The sequence below is a fragment of the Seriola aureovittata genome, chromosome 17 (genome assembly GCF_021018895.1).
Source record: "Seriola aureovittata isolate HTS-2021-v1 ecotype China chromosome 17, ASM2101889v1, whole genome shotgun sequence".
NCBI lineage: Eukaryota > Metazoa > Chordata > Actinopteri > Carangiformes > Carangidae > Seriola > Seriola aureovittata.
Window position 1 is genome coordinate 11,651,015 of NC_079380.1, and position 15,436 is coordinate 11,666,450.

General features: G+C 40.5%; 3 protein-coding genes across 6 annotated transcripts; 1 reads left to right on the forward strand and 2 right to left on the reverse strand.

Annotated features, from left to right (window-relative positions):
* Nucleotides 1-98: 98 nt before the first annotated feature.
* Nucleotides 99-4,405, reverse strand: asf1ba (anti-silencing function 1Ba histone chaperone). 3 transcript variants are annotated; one of them, XM_056400437.1, is made up of 5 exons: nucleotides 4,301-4,405; nucleotides 4,005-4,137; nucleotides 2,732-2,847; nucleotides 1,876-2,052; nucleotides 99-921 (listed from the first exon to the last, which is right to left on the reverse strand). In XM_056400437.1, exons 2-5 carry the CDS (start codon nucleotides 4,111-4,113, stop codon nucleotides 730-732), a joined length of 594 nt encoding a protein of 197 aa, XP_056256412.1. In that variant the 5' UTR covers nucleotides 4,114-4,137; nucleotides 4,301-4,405; the 3' UTR covers nucleotides 99-729. The 3 variants fall into 3 exon arrangements, with proteins under 3 accessions (XP_056256412.1, XP_056256413.1, XP_056256414.1); XM_056400438.1 differs by having other exon boundaries at nucleotides 4,005-4,187; nucleotides 4,301-4,347; XM_056400439.1 differs by having other exon boundaries at nucleotides 4,326-4,344.
* A 1,577-nt stretch (nucleotides 4,406-5,982) lies between these two features.
* Nucleotides 5,983-9,964, forward strand: crb3a (crumbs homolog 3a). Of its 2 annotated transcripts, none has more exons than XM_056401507.1 (5): nucleotides 5,983-6,288; nucleotides 6,504-6,612; nucleotides 6,933-7,137; nucleotides 8,823-8,869; nucleotides 8,964-9,964. In XM_056401507.1, the coding sequence occupies exons 3-5, from the start codon at nucleotides 6,996-6,998 to the stop codon at nucleotides 9,171-9,173; spliced, it is 399 nt and encodes a 132-aa protein (XP_056257482.1). In that variant the 5' UTR covers nucleotides 5,983-6,288; nucleotides 6,504-6,612; nucleotides 6,933-6,995; the 3' UTR covers nucleotides 9,174-9,964. The 2 variants fall into 2 exon arrangements, with proteins under 2 accessions (XP_056257482.1, XP_056257483.1); XM_056401508.1 differs by having other exon boundaries at nucleotides 5,983-6,270.
* Nucleotides 9,965-11,490: 1,526 nt separating this feature from the next.
* On the reverse strand, nucleotides 11,491-14,424 carry tubb4bl (tubulin, beta 4B class IVb-like). The gene is made up of 4 exons (XM_056401505.1): nucleotides 14,265-14,424; nucleotides 13,281-13,389; nucleotides 12,977-13,087; nucleotides 11,491-12,849 (listed from the first exon to the last, which is right to left on the reverse strand). Exons 1-4 carry the CDS (start codon nucleotides 14,319-14,321, stop codon nucleotides 11,792-11,794), a joined length of 1,335 nt encoding a protein of 444 aa, XP_056257480.1. The 5' UTR covers nucleotides 14,322-14,424; the 3' UTR covers nucleotides 11,491-11,791.
* Between the last annotated feature and the right edge of the window lie 1,012 nt (nucleotides 14,425-15,436).

Sequence of the window (15,436 nt, forward strand, 5' to 3'; positions counted from 1 at the left end):
GCGGCTTGATTACTGGTTTCTACCAAAGTAGTTACACGTGAAGACAGAATAAGTCCAATAATTAGCAGGGACACAGTTCTCACTATGACACAGATACATAACAAATACAATGTTATTTTATTTGGAACACAAAATTGCAAACAGAAAAACATGGAGGAAGTGATACAGCCCGTACAAAGCCCATCCGAAACTCCACAATCTAAGTGGGAAAGGTTTAAGTGCAAAAGGAATTTGAACACAATATAACGGCAGATTATCAAATTCCTGTACAGCAACATATTGCAATTTATTTGCCTATTGCTTCAGTGCTGAAATCCTCTTAAATGGGTACAAATCCATTTTGCACCAACTGAAAAGGAAGGAAGGAGGGACAATCACACCACAGCTTTCTGCTCTGTTTCAGTTCAGCTGCATTATTTCATAGTTGCCATTTTCCCTTCCATGAGTTAAACTATTTCAATATTGCTTTCAGCATCATGGCAAGGAACTCACAGCTATTAGTGATGATTATTCCATTGGGATGTTTATAATCTTCCTTGGAACAAACACTCTTCTGAAGCCCAAGGTGAAAGTTCATTTGTGACAACAAGCCTCAGGAAAATAAGGGCAGCTGTAAGGCAAAGATGTTTGTACATCCACACTAGAATGTCCACAGGCATTCTTCAGAAATAAGGATTCGTGCTGTGATTTATCACCTTTCCGGTCATTTCTACATCTTTCGGGCCATCTCTATAAGCAGTCCATAGAGTTATCTGGTAGTATCCCCAAGGGTGGGGCCTTGCCTGGAAGGCAGGATGGAGGGAGCATGGAATTTGATGTGGGATCCACATTTTCAGAGTCTTCCATTCGCTCTGCGCAGCCTTCCCAGTTTATATGGAATCTGGTAACACGTGGGTTTGATGCCAGAATATTTCTCTGAAGCTGTGAAGGAAATATGGGAATAGAAATAAATATAACACCATGTTATTATTCAATCAATCTGAATTTAGTTATATCTTATCTAACATGCACATTATTTCTATTATTTTTACATGTTAATGTGGTTTTTAAGTGCAACTGGAATGAGATTTTAGATCATTTAATCATTTCTGAACTTGGAAGAAAAAAAAAAAATACATCCCACTTTTGGCATCTAGACTCAGGGCACGAAAGTGTGAACTCTGTAGATCAGAATGATACAAAAAGTACCAAATAGAATTTCTTCAACAATGAATAATCACATCAACTACAGTATATACTATCCTACACGAAACTACACATTTGCAACTGCCATCACTGTAATCCCTCATCCTGATATTTGCTTTTACACCTGTGAGTGAAAGGTTTCATTCCAAATGTCAGCCACCTTAAAAATGTGACACCTACAAACAAAATCCTTTGTCATTACAGCAAAAATCACAGTGGCCTATTACTGAAGTTACCATCAGAATTAACAAAACTGCTTACAGAAAAGAAACATTTTGCTTAACTCATTGTATAATCAAGGGGATTTTTAAAGGATCAACCGTTCTTAGCATCTTTGTTTCAAAGTGCAGTCTCTGCAGAATGAAACGATTCAGTTGCTGCTTGACAACTACCTTTGTTCTTGCTATTTTAGGGATGAAAACAACATATTTTTTAAAATGGTTGTGTAGTATATTATATCTTCCACCAATTAAAAATATGAATTAATGATGGATCGTGTTTAAGAAACTTTTTAGGTTGACTTTATAGCAAAATTAGTTCACAACTGTTCTTCAACCAGACAGAGCACTAAACATTCAAGCTCATAAAATATTATTTTTATGATAGTATTTCTTAAAACCACTGAAATAAGTATTAGGCATACTCGTTGGCATCAGAACTGATTATCCAGAAATCAACCATTAGTCTGACCTGAGTGTAGTCTGGCTTGATTGGTGGATTTTCACGAAGCTCGGGGTCCGTGTATTCATTGTTCACATAGTAACCAATGCGAATGAATTCCTGGCCACGATATGTGCAGGTAATCAGCACTACAGTTACACCAACAGCGTCACTTTCAGGGATCAATCCAGTGTTTGGGGCATCAGCCTGTTAAAAGGGAAACAATACAAGGATGTACAAAAATATGAGGTGTATGTTCATTTCAGGGAATCTCTACCACTAAGTCTATTTTTACCATATATTGTGTATATGTGGTTTATAATATGAATTATGCCAATGGCACAACTGGCCTTAAAGTACTTAAATTAACTGCTTCTCGGTGAATCAATAATTATAGAATATGCAGTGGTATCAACAGATAGGGGAACTTAAAAAAAAAATACAAATACATATTACGTTTGCTGACCATTTACAGAAACAATCCAGCTTCTCTGAGTAATTAACCAGCCATTTTCAAAGGAAACCTGCATGGAACTCCTCCAGCAAAATTTGCTGTTTGTTTGTATTACAGTTTCACAATACATGGAAGTAGCTTCCACTGGATTAATATATTTATTAACATATAAATATATAACATTTTATTATATGCAAAACAACAAATTCTGTCCCATAATAATATATAAAACCTGATCTTTAAAACTGCTCTGGGTATGATTAGAAAGCTATGCAGGATAAAAGAGTTCTCCAGAATTTTAAAGAGACAATGCAATTGCCAACGATGAAGGTGTAACAGAACACAATAAGATGTGATGATATTATTGTTACCAGTATTTACTATACATGGCTTAAAAAGCACAGTTTCAGTTATTTACCCTACCAAACACACCTGAAACACAAACATATGTCTCCCAGCAGGAACGGGGCCGACCAGGACAGAGTCAAGGATTTGGTCATACTCTTCACTCTCTGCTGAGCCAACATAGATGATTTTCCACTCCAGGTCTATAAAACAAAATTAAGTAAACTGATGTTATGTTTCTTTATAAAATGTGAAATGATAAATGCGCTGTTGAGACAATTAGTCCATGAACTGATGGTGATCAACAGAAAATTTGCCAGTTGCAATTGAGAAGAGACTCATCATATTAGTCATTTATCAAGAAAAATGCCAAACACGGCTTGAGAAAAGCTTCTCATTCACAAGAATTAATAGTTTTTCTCAGTTTCATCTGTACTAATCATATGATTATGCATACATTTACCATAACAGACAACTGGGATACAAAGAAATGTGTCCAGAGATTGTCCCATACATAAATTTACAAAGGCAAAACTTAATAAGCAAGCCAGTGTATTATGAACAGTAAAGCAAACAACAAAGCTGGTGGTATACCCACTAGCAATACAATAAGTTGTCAGTTTATTAGGAACACAGAGCTACAACTGCAACCAAGGTTTGGACTCTAAGTGCTGAAAAAGTAGATTAAAATAGACACTGAACTATGAAATCTACAATCCATTCATGGGTATTAGTAAAATTGTACTGTTATGGTAAATGGGTAAAAGGACTTGCACTTATATAGTGCTTTTCTAGTATTACTGACCACTCAAAGCGCTTCACAATACTTGCCACATTCACTCACACATTCATACACTGATGGAACAGCCATCAGGGGCAATGTGGGGTTCAGTATCTTGCCCAAGGACACTTCGACATGCAGCCTGGAGGAGCCGGGGATCGAACCACCGACCTTCTAATTTGTGGACGACCCGCTCTACCTCCGTGCAATACTATACAAATACTTTCACAATACTTAAGGGCTGAATGTGTAACTTAAAAGGTGTGACATGGATGTATTTCAAGGTCTAGTAATGGTGTGCATTAGCATATTCTGAAGTTTCACTGAACGAAAAGATCTGAGTTAGATAACTTTGAGATGTGGTCACCGTGGGAAACACATTCAGTTAAGCTGTGTGACCTTACTTTACTATTGCCTTGTTTGTTGACGTTATCTCTCTCAACCCTGAAGACTTTCTGGTTAAAGTTAGCTACTGTAGCTAATACTGCGTTAGCCATTAGCAATTTTACACAGACTGAAATAGCTCACGCTTTGGCCTCAGAGAGTCAATAATGATAGTTTTCCTGTGATGGCACCTACCTTCGGGGAGGTCCTCCATACACTCAAACGTTATTTCAAACTGAAAAGGGTTTCCAAAGGGACTCGGGTTATCCAGGACAGCCACATTCAGCACCTGCACCTTCGCCATTGTTGCTGGAGCGCTAAAACGAGGCTAACCGAAAACAAACGTTCAAACCAGTTTCCCGGGGAATGCTTCAAAAGCTACACTACCACAACAAAGACAAAATAACCAGCGTCAACAGTATTATCTACCAAACACCTGTGCTTACACTCAACTTAAGCTTTATTTTTACGACTAAATGCACATTACTCACTTAATTTGCAGTAAAACGAGCTCACATTAAATTTGAGGATAGATATACCGCTCTCCCGCCGATTGACTGTCCTGCCGCGCCTACGGCAAGCGGTACGTGCGTGGTAGAGGGGCCACCTCCATCAGAGGAAAGGCAAAGTGCCTATATTGGCCCCTAGTGGCACGATATTAGAGGAGCGGGCTTAAAAAAAACTGTCTGCACATAAGCTTTCATTACTTACTGTAATTATTTCAACCATCAACACACAATTCATGTCCTTCCAAAGTACTAAATCAAGTTGCAAGCAGTAGTGAAACATGGCATAAGCTTCTGATCTATCTACTCTCAAGTCAGTCCACAGTTGCAGGTATTTTGTTGCTGTTTTGATAACCAATACTTGAGCATAATTACCTTAGGTTGGGCGGTACAAGTAGAATTAAACACCCCCGAAAAGGATGGACACCAGGCACATCATAATACTGCCTAATGCAGTCAAATCCAATACAACCTTCGAAATTATCCTTTAAACAGTTCCCCTCGGAAGAGATATTGATATATAAACCTTTCACAAAAATAATATTTACTGTAAAACTGTTGCCAGCCTGTCAGTGTACATTTAATTTCCACACCCTGTGTAAACTATGTGCCTGTAGTGATAGTCTATGAGACAATTGACTGATACAGACTTTCAGTAGAAAAATGTTCACTTTGCTTTATGTACCTGTGAAGAAATCCACATATACCAGCAGGGTAAAGAATGTCAGTCATCCCACTAAGCATGTACTGTTTTTATACAGAATGTGCTCTCCACTGGACAGTATGGGTCAAACTTGGAGAGACTTGGCAGAAACTTTGTATTCCATTCCACAAAATTAAGCCTACTGGCATGTGATCCAGAAGTGACTGACTTAGAGAATTTTGAAAAATATGCAGGACGAATGAATAAATTAACAAATAGAAAAACAAGGTGATAGATGGATAGATAAATAAAAAGTTAAAGGCTTACAACTTGTCCATAGCTTTTCTAGAGTGAAGACAGTGAAAAATGCTCATACAGGAATAAGCCTTATGAAATTACAATGAAATTTGAAAATTGAATGAATCTTCACTGAATTGAACAACCACCCACATATTCTTTGAAAAGACTAATATGGATAAATATATCTTGCGCATTCAATGAAAATGTCTTTTTCAGTGAAAAAGACACTGAACATTTTGTCAGCCATGACTATGATCTCTAATCATATACTACATTAAGATCAACACTGTAAATCACACAGAAAAGCATGAGTATGAGTCTCCAATTTTGAAATATAGGCTATAGATAGGACAGTAAAAAGTGCACAAAAATGATATGGTCAGAACAACAACAGACTGACTCACTGCTGTAATTTTGCAGAAGAGACTTTTTCTGCTTTTCCAAAACGCCTCAGTGCCCTCACACATCCTCCAAATGAAAACTGTCTGACCACCACAGATTAGGCCTGAAGCAGCCTACATTTTCCTTGCCCCCTCCGAGTCTGAGAAGGGGAGATTAGGTGAGGATTAGAGCCCACTGGACCAGCTGGCCGCCGAATTCATCCTTAAAATATCTCAGGAATGTAGATATCCTTTCACATGTTGGGGAAACATGAAACCTCGCGGAGGCGCTATTTCGTGCCACCACCATCAGACAGGTTGCTAGGTAAGAGCATGGGCACAGACTACAGTCAAACATTGTACTCCAGCAGGCTGGAACAAGTGGGACCAACCTGCCATCATACTGTACTATTACCAAAAGAAAAAAACAGTTCAAATCAAGTATCAGAAGCTAAACAGGAAATAGCCTACGCCACAAACGTGATTTAAGTTATTTCTAGATATTATTCAGTATAACTGGGGGACGTTTTTTTTTTTAAAGACAACAGGAGAAATCGGGTCTGTTCTGCTCCAGTACACCGCGTTTTTCTTTTCGTCTTTGTACAAAGGAGGATCTGTCCGCTCTGCTGCAGGTAGATAACTGCGCCCAGGTAATGTAACATGAAACTGAACCATGTGACCAATGGCGATTTGAAGAGTAGACGAAAAAAAACTGCTTTCCATAAAGTACCAACTGGTGGTGCAAGTCGAGGATGTAGTTGACACTGACGGATCTATTCTTTCGCAGATGTACGGAAAACCTTTTTTTTTTTAATGCCTTGGGATGTTACCTGTCATTTTCATTGGACTAAACCATTTGTTGCAGTTTCATTTTTGACAAGGTGAGGCGGAAGCAACATGGTACATTCGTGAGGAATCAACCTGCTCGGTGTTTTCCGTTTTGCTTTGGCCACCTGAAAACAGCTGGATCATGGGTATGTGTTCATAAAGTGGAAAGTTAACTTTACAACATATTTGCCCTCTTCATTTTTAGAAAATATAATAATAATGTTGCAAATGAGAAGAGGTTTAACTTTAGTGCTGCATGTAGGTTTTAATGCATGTGCTATTAATAGCTTTCCTGTGGTCTGAGCAGGTTTATGGTGATTCAACATCAGGCTGAATGTGTGACTCAGTGGCTGTATGGTGTCAGCTGCTTTACTAAACCTCAGAGTAAATGAGTCTGTAGGAGTTTCGGGGTGAATTCAAGAAAGGCACATTTGTCTCTTCATTACTGACAATAATGTGTCTTCAGCTGTTCAAGGAGGACGATAAATCCACACAGTGAATGTCGTCCTAATGAAATGGACCCAAGCTGATGCCCTTAAAGTCCCAGCCTGCCCTCACTCGGCCCTGCTGGCCACGGGTAGAGATGGCAGCGTATCCGGATGTGCTGGCCGTCCCTGGTGTTGTGGTTGGGAGTGTTTTACTGCTCGTACTGAGCAGTAATCCTGTGTGGGGTGAGTCAGTAACCATCTCTTCATCCTCGGCACTCCCACCTCCCACACAGATAAACCATCATCCTTCTGACCACACCTACACACACACACACACACACACACACACACGCACATTAAATCCCACAATTATGAATAAAAAAACATCTTAGGAGACATTCCAGAGGAAATCTGAAACATGAGCAGACTTGTCAGCAAGCATTGAAATAAGAAATGGATTAAGAAAGATGTGCCATATTAGAAAGAGGTGCATTTATATCCAGTCTTAGCCTGATATCAATTATTGCACATACAAGAGATTCCTCTTTTGCAATATGTCTTTTCGAGCATGACTGCCCCCTCCTGCAACCCACCCACCCCACCCCCTTTTGTTATCAGGTTGTACTTTTGTCCATGCAAAGTTTACTATTTGCCTTAGTGAATGATTGACTGAGAAAATTGAAAAAATAAGGTTTGGTTTAAGTTTCCAAAATAACACTTCCTTTTTTTCTAAGTAATTGCTGCAATGCTTTGCACAAACAAACAAAACAACAGTAGATTTGAATTTTTTTCTCCATATTTCAAACCACTGTGTTGTGTGACTCAGCTGACTTTATAGCTGCAGTGCACTCTGCATTCCTGAGGCCCCCCCCCCCCTCATTCACTCTCCTGCTCCAGTAGTTACTATGTAGTTTCATGATGTCACTTTGTAATCACATGGCTGGTCATGGATAAAATAACTGGAAAAAAGGGAAAATAGATATCTGCTATGCTACATTTATATGACTAAAAGACTTATGAATGCTTCTACTTCTAGTTATGTAAAATAATGTCACCGCTGCCTTTAAAAAGGAGTTAAACTTTGATGTGAATAAGTGACTTGGTTTTAAAGGTCATAGTAGATTTAGAGCTCTTGTCCTTGGGACAATGACCTCTGGCCATGAGTCATTACTGGAGAATAACGGTCACATCTCGGTCACCACTTATTTGAGCATTTTGCACTTTGTCAAACAAATAGATATTAAAAGCCCCTCTGAAAACCTGCATTCATCTGTGTATGTTTTTTTATTTATTTCAGTGGCTGTTCAAAATTCAATGATATTTTCTGTATGTGTAATATGTAGCTGAAGCAGCAGCCCTTTAGCTTAGCTCAGCGGTAAGACTGGAAACAAGCGGAAAGAGCTAACTTGGCTCTTTCTGAGGTACCAAAATCCACTTCCTGGCACCTCTAAATCTTACAGATTAACATGTTACATGTCATTATTTAATCCGTGCTAAACCCAAAATGTAAAAGCTCCATTTTGCAAGTTTTACAGAGGGTTATATCCTGGACTATTTCTCACTGGAGTCTCCTCTTCTTGCATGGGAACTGGTTCACTCAACCAGTTTATTTCCAAAAAATGTCGAACTATTCCTTTAAATTCATCCAGATTACTGCTAATAACCAGGTTTCAGCAAAGGATGGATAAATGTGCTTACATGCACTGTGGTAACCCAGTTACTCAAAAACCCAGGTTTGGAGGCACTCAACAATTAAAACAACTAGTCATAACTAACTAAGAATTTTAAGAAGTTAATGGACAACCCCAATAGGTTACCAGCAGTTTGGAGCCCTATACTCAGTTGGATGTGGCATGCTCAGGCTTAGCTTACATTGCACAGTGTGATATGTATTGTCACTTAAGTGATGTTTCTGCTATTTTTTAAAGGCAATTATACCACCCCAGTGATTGGCACCACTTCTAATGAGACTAATGTGAGTGAAAAACTTTAATCATGTTCACTTAATAACATCAGAAAGTGTCCAGTTTCACCAGACTGATCCCTGTCCTGTGATTTTCCATTTGCAGGGACCTGACATTGCAGCTATCGTGGCCCCTACGGTCACTCTGGGCGTGCTGGCCATAGTGTTGGCTGTTCTCGCCTGGCTCTTCTGCGTGGTGAAAAAGAAGAGGCAGACCGAAGGGACGTACAGACCCAGTGCTGAGGAACAGTCCGGTGCACACAGCGTGGCGGCACCAGATGCACTAAAGTTACCAAAGGAGGAAAGACTCATTTGAGATGTAGCGCTTTATGTTCTAACAGGCTGCAAACAGGTGCGTGGCAGCGCTCGTGTGTGACGAGGCTGTCTCCCTTGAGCTGATCGCTGAAAGAAGAATCTTTGAAGTTTAAGAGAGGACAGAGTGCCGAGACTGAGGTACCAGAACATGATAATTTACTTACCGCCTCATTTCATCTCCTTCCTCTGCTTCATCTTTCAGTGGATTTGAAGACCACGACTGAACACTTCAAGCAGGGTCTGAACATTTCTTCTGCACAGGTGAAACTGGAGTGGCAGTATTTTATCACCACTAATAATTTTAGTTTCAACACGTTTTTCTTGTTTCATTTTACTTGATTTGATTCAGTCTATTATGAGATACTGTCACTGGCAAAATCTACACTGATCCTTTACCTCAAACTACTTTTGTTGTTTTGTTTTCCACAGAGAGTCCATTGCATTGAAACTGATGTTTTGTTTTAGCTAAACACTCTGTGTAATCAAACATCTTACCACAAACTTCTTGATTTTAAGTAACCTGCTGTGCGATAAAAATGAAGTTATACTATGAAATCATACCCTGCAAACACAAACAGTTGTTTACACTTTTAAGTATTCTTTGAATGATCATACGAATGTAAAGTTGCATTATTTAAAACATTTCACTTCATCAGATCAACCTTGCAGCGCATAATGCATTGCAATCAAGCAGAGATGTTTGACAGTTTCACAGCATATTTATTAATGATTTGATCAAATAAATAACAGCGTACTTGTATAATAGTTGAATAATTAAATGTTACAAAGCAGTGTCATTGTCATTGAGTTTCTCATAAATACATGATCTCACTAAAGGTGTAATTGTATTCACTATCCCAGTCAAAATAAGATTTGGGTATGAAGCAGTGAAACATTTAACTCCCTGAAGCACCCTCATGGGCAGTGAGCCAGAGTCAGAGGCCTAAAAGGTCTACGCAGCAAATATAAACAAGTGCCTAACTAGGTATTTGTGCAGGGAGTGTTTTAGGATGATAAAACAGAAGGGCAGATAAGCACTCTGGGTTGTCAGAGAGTGAAAGTTCAGCCTCCCCAGAGCACTTGAGAAAGTCACTTAAACACTGAAGCCATTGTTAGTCTGTGGGAAAAAGTGTTATCTATAATGTAATGAAATATTGCAGAGTGAGTTTAATCAGTTATTTAGAGATTTTTCGTTCATCTAAATATTTGGAAACTAGATGGAAGGTAACATAATTGAACACTTGACTCCTACTGCTAACACACGTTTTCTGGATCTCAGTGGATTCAGCACAGAACAGTAATTTGTACAGTCATGTAATATCATTAGCATCATGGTGGATGTTAAACAACAATGTCATCTAATTAAATTTGGACTAGTAATGAGCCTGTTCTGCATGGCATACATTAAGATGTAATACTGGAAGGATCTGCTTAGAGCAAGTTGATTTTAAAACTCAGAAGTGGTCTTACATTAGAGAACACATCAAGGCAGGATTTCTTTTTTTTTTTCAAAAAAAAAGAATGAATTTTAAAGGATTGTTTTTATCCCTATCCACACTTTGATAACACTGGAAGCCATTTACTGACTAAGAGTTCTGGAAAAAACATTCATATTCAGTGAGACTCCTCGCTGATAAGAGAAGCCTCTCTACAATGTAGCTGAGAGCAGCAGAGAGCAGGCAGAGCTTATATAAACACGATAAAAAGTATTTTCACAGGGATTTTGTTTTGATGAAACATCTATAAATAATTTATTCTTTAACAATGGGAGCTGGGTTAGTTTCACCTAGATAAATTGTTCCGGATGTACTGTGTTTGACTTCTTTACATTATAGCACAGTCTGTTTCCTGACTGTTTTCTGATAGAAATTGAAATTCATTAAGGGAAATCATACAGTATTTCTTGTTTTTACGCTTAATACTTGATTCTTAATAATTTGATTGTTATTATGTGATTCAAAGTACTTTTTGTTGTTGACTTTGATATTCAAGATTAGCACCCTTGGCTTGTGACTGACATACAGTCATAAATGAACTGTTTGACCTTCAGCCTTTTCATAGTGTGTTTTCGAAGTTCAACCAATGATTTTCCCCCTTCAGAGAGTTGTTATAGGGCTTTACAGGTTAATGACTATTCCGCATTTAAATGAAAGAAAAACTGTGTAGAAGAAACTTTTTATGGGTCCCAATATTGTGTTTATGACCCTTACAAGGGGCCTGACCTTCAGGTTTAGAACAGACACTGAAGTGCGCCAAAGTCTCATAAATGTCAGATCACAAATGGAATGAATCAATAAAAAATCAGAGGCAGTAAAAAGGGCCTTTTAATCAGACTTTAATCATCCTCCAATTTCAAGGCTTCACAGTTAAAATCACTTGCTGCTGAGTTTGGCAAGGCAATGACAGGACAGATATAAGGGTGTCAATAATTCAGTGCATTCACAACATACAAAAACATTTGAACCAAAAACATCACTAGTATCAGTTAACATCAAAGTCTAACACTAGAGCAGTAGTGATGTAGGTGGTGACAGTTTTTCAGTGTGTCAGGGATGAAAGGGTTGGAGTTGGGGTATGGGTGAGGTGAGATGAGGTTTGGCAGCTGGGCGCGCAGAGGGTTTAGGCGACTTCCTCCTCTCCCTCTTCCTCAAACTCGCCCTCCTCTGCGGTGGCGTCCTGGTACTGCTGGTATTCGGACACCAGGTCGTTCATGTTGCTCTCGGCCTCTGTGAACTCCATCTCATCCATGCCCTCACCAGTGTACCAGTGGAGGAAGGCCTTACGACGGAACATGGCGGTGAACTGCTCGGAGATGCGCTTGAACAGCTCTTGGATGGCTGTGCTGTTGCCGATGAAAGTGGCAGCCATTTTGAGGCCACGGGGTGGGATGTCACAGACGGCGGTCTTCACATTGTTCGGGATCCATTCCACGAAGTAGCTGCTGTTCTTGTTCTGCACGTTCAGCATCTGCTCGTCCACCTCCTTCATGGACATGCGGCCCCTGAACACGGCAGCAACGGTGAGGTAGCGGCCGTGACGTGGGTCGCAGGCGGCCATCATATTCTTGGCGTCGAACATCTGTTGGGTGAGCTCGGGCACAGACAGGGCGCGGTACTGCTGGCTGCCCCTGCTGGTGAGGGGGGCGAAGCCTGGCATGAAGAAGTGAAGACGGGGGAAGGGCACCATGTTGACAGCGAGTTTACGGAGATCAGCGTTGAGCTGTCCAGGGAAACGCAGACAGGTGGTCACTCCACTCATGGTGGCAGACACCAAATGGTTGAGGTCTCCATAGGTGGGGGTAGTGAGTTTAAGTGTGCGGAAGCAGATATCATAGAGAGCTTCATTGTCAATGCAGTAGGTCTCGTCAGTGTTCTCTACCAGCTGGTGGACGGAGAGGGTGGCGTTGTAGGGCTCCACCACAGTGTCGGACACCTTAGGAGATGGCACCACGCTGAAGGTGTTCATGATACGATCCGGATACTCTTCCCGGATTTTGCTGATGAGGAGGGTGCCCATGCCAGAGCCAGTGCCACCACCCAGGGAGTGAGTCAGCTGGAAACCCTGAAGGCAATCGCAGCTCTCAGCCTCTTTCCTCACCACGTCCAGGACAGAGTCCACCAGCTCAGCTCCCTCGGTGTAGTGGCCCTTGGCCCAGTTGTTTCCAGCTCCACTCTGGCCTGTAGTCAAGAGTGTCACGATTTAATAAGCTGATGTATAAAACACCGGCAACAAAAAAAAAAGTACTCTGTTCTGATGTGATTACAGGTAGAGTAAGTGCATAGTCACGAAATTCACATAGCTTACCAAAGACAAAGTTGTCAGGTCTGAAGATCTGCCCGAAGGGACCGGACCGGACTGAATCCATCGTACCAGGCTCCAGATCCACCAGGATGGCTCGGGGCACGTACTTCCCGCCTGAGATCATGCAAAATGGATCAACAATTTTGTTCTTGTTAAGCATGATGCAATGAATGCAACAGACAGATGTGTATGAAAATCATTTCCTATACTAGGAAAGCTGGGTAGGTGAGAGAAGGGATGACATTGCTCATTTTGCTGTGTGTGTGTGTGTGTGTGTGTGTGTGCTGTAGCTGAATCTGTTGCCTACCTGTGGCCTCATTGTAATAGACGCTGATCCTGTCTAGCTGCAGATCGCTGTCTCCATGGTAGGTACCAGTGGGATCAATGCCGTGCTCATCACTGATCACCTCCCAGAACTGAGAGAAAAACAGGCGTGTTGGGAGAAGAGGGAAAGAGAGATGTTTATCTAGCCCAAGGTAAAAAAAAGTCATCACAAAAATAATTTAATATGCACCGACACCCAAACTCTGAAACAGCACACAGCCGCTGCATAGAAAGCTATTTTTAAACATGAAAAGCTGCAGGACTACTTCGTTTGCGAGTTGAATGCAGGTCATAAGTGCGGACTATTAGTCTGAAATGCAGAGTGTCTCAGGAGTAATCAAGCAGATGGCAATAATCTGATAAGAAGCAGGTTCTTCGATGCTATTAGAACACACTATGCTATTATGTGTTAACGAGCTTAAACCTACTAAAGATACCGTATACACCATGTCAGTGTTAAAATAGTAAATTTCATATGTTTTAAAAAAGGAAATTTTTCAACAGAAATTTCCTTGCAAAGAATCGTAGGTAAATATAGGTCATAAATGTGAAGGGGGAGGGGAGGCTGCTCCTACTGTGACAGTACTGTTACATTACTACTATAGTCAATCGCTTATGTAACTGCCTGCAAAAAAGTAGACACATCAAAGGCCAACTTTACATGCAAATACCAAAGCACCAAAGTATTTTTTGTCTGTTGCCTAAATCTTTTGGTCCATTGCATAAATCAACGCGTGCATGGAGCCCCAGTATAAGAGTTGAGGAGAATATAAATGAGCAAATCGACGATGATTTTCAATTTTTTCTTAATTAGGAGCTTTAACCGAGAAGGGACACCGCGCTGAGTTTCTTCTAGAGAATTCCTGGAAGATGGATTAGAGGGCTTCTCTCAGCGACACCGAGGCGTGCTTGCTTGAATGCCTGCACAAGCAGAGGGGGGGGGAAAAAAAAGAAAAAAGAAAAATACCTTAGCACCGATCTGGTTTCCGCACTGACCGGCTTGCAAGTGCACAATTTCGCGCATTTTGGAACGATGGATACGAAGATGGTCGAGCTGGAGATGGGAATCTGAGCAGAAGGGACTGAAAGGATGACTGGCTCCTGCAGTTGATTGTATGGGATTTGTTGCACCGCCTCTAAAAGCGTCTACTGGGCTGAATCGGTGGTGCAACTTGACGTCATCGCCATGGCAACCAAAGACCGGAGGAGAGAGGGGAGGAACCGAGATCCGTGGAAATGGCGGATAGGATGCGAGGAGCTGCATCAGTCATCAATAAGATTCTCATTATTCTCACGGACTCAGTGCACCCACGGACTTGTACACGTTGGCACAGAAGTGATGGAGGACTAAAGCAGCTACACACTTTAGCATCAAGGTCACTGTTGTGCAGTTTTAACAGTGTAGCCCAGTGTAATGCATCATGGATGTCAACATCACCCAGCTTGAAAGGACACGACACAGAAACATAGAAAATCTATTGGGTCTGAAGTCTTTTGAACAGAGTCAACTTGATGTTATTCCAAAGTAACAGGATTATCTTTGTGCCACAAGGTCTGCATGTTGAAACAGGACACACACGCACACACACACACACACACACACACACACACACACACACACACACACACACACACACACACACACACACACACACACACACACAAAAAAAAGACTGGCAAAAATACCCAAGGATGTGCAACCGGGTAGGGCCACAGGTTAGCCCACCCCCTCTGATCACAGGTGTGCTTTACTTTATTTATTATTACCATTCATTAATGTAGCCAAACTACTATTACAATCAAAATGGGACAATGAGCAAGACCACTGATATGTGCAGTACTTATGGGTTACATAACAGCAAAAAAAAAAAAAAAAAATGCAAAACAACTGTAGGGGTTTGCATGTGAATGTAGTTGTAAATGTAATTTCTTAAAGCTGATTTTATAGATAACTGTTAATAATATATATTAATAATATACCCATTAAATACTTAAGCCAGTTTTCAAAGTTAAAGAAATTTATTCCAGGTTATCATGACAATCTTTTTAACTAACAGAAAACCCAATACTATATGTCAAAAAGAAATATTATCGACCTTAATGCCTAAAAGGCAGACGTTTTAGGGTGTTGAATGTTCA

Bases quoted from the DNA above. Each gene is read 5' to 3' on its own strand.
- crb3a (XM_056401507.1), top strand. From the start codon at position 6,996: ATGCCCTTAAAGTCCCAGCCTGCCCTCACTCGGCCCTGCTGGCCACGG. The intron at 7,138-8,822 runs GTGAGTCAGTAA...TATTTTTTAAAG, and splicing joins GAGCAGTAATCCTGTGTGGG to GCAATTATACCACCCCAGTG. The intron at 8,870-8,963 runs GTGAGTGAAAAA...TTCCATTTGCAG, and splicing joins CCACTTCTAATGAGACTAAT to GGACCTGACATTGCAGCTAT.
- asf1ba (XM_056400437.1), bottom strand. From the start codon at position 4,113: ATGGCGAAGGTGCAGGTGCTGAATGTGGCTGTCCTGGATAACCCGAGT. The intron at 2,848-4,004 runs GTAGGTGCCATC...TTTGTTTTATAG, and splicing joins TATGGAGGACCTCCCCGAAG to ACCTGGAGTGGAAAATCATC. The intron at 922-1,875 runs GTCAGACTAATG...TTTCCTTCACAG, and splicing joins TCAAGCCAGACTACACTCAG to CTTCAGAGAAATATTCTGGC.
- tubb4bl (XM_056401505.1), bottom strand. From the start codon at position 14,321: ATGCGCGAAATTGTGCACTTGCAAGCCGGTCAGTGCGGAAACCAGATC. The intron at 13,390-14,264 runs GTATTTTTCTTT...TTTTTCTCTCAG, and splicing joins GAAACCAGATCGGTGCTAAG to TTCTGGGAGGTGATCAGTGA. The intron at 13,088-13,280 runs GTAGGCAACAGA...GCATGATCTCAG, and splicing joins CTATTACAATGAGGCCACAG to GCGGGAAGTACGTGCCCCGA.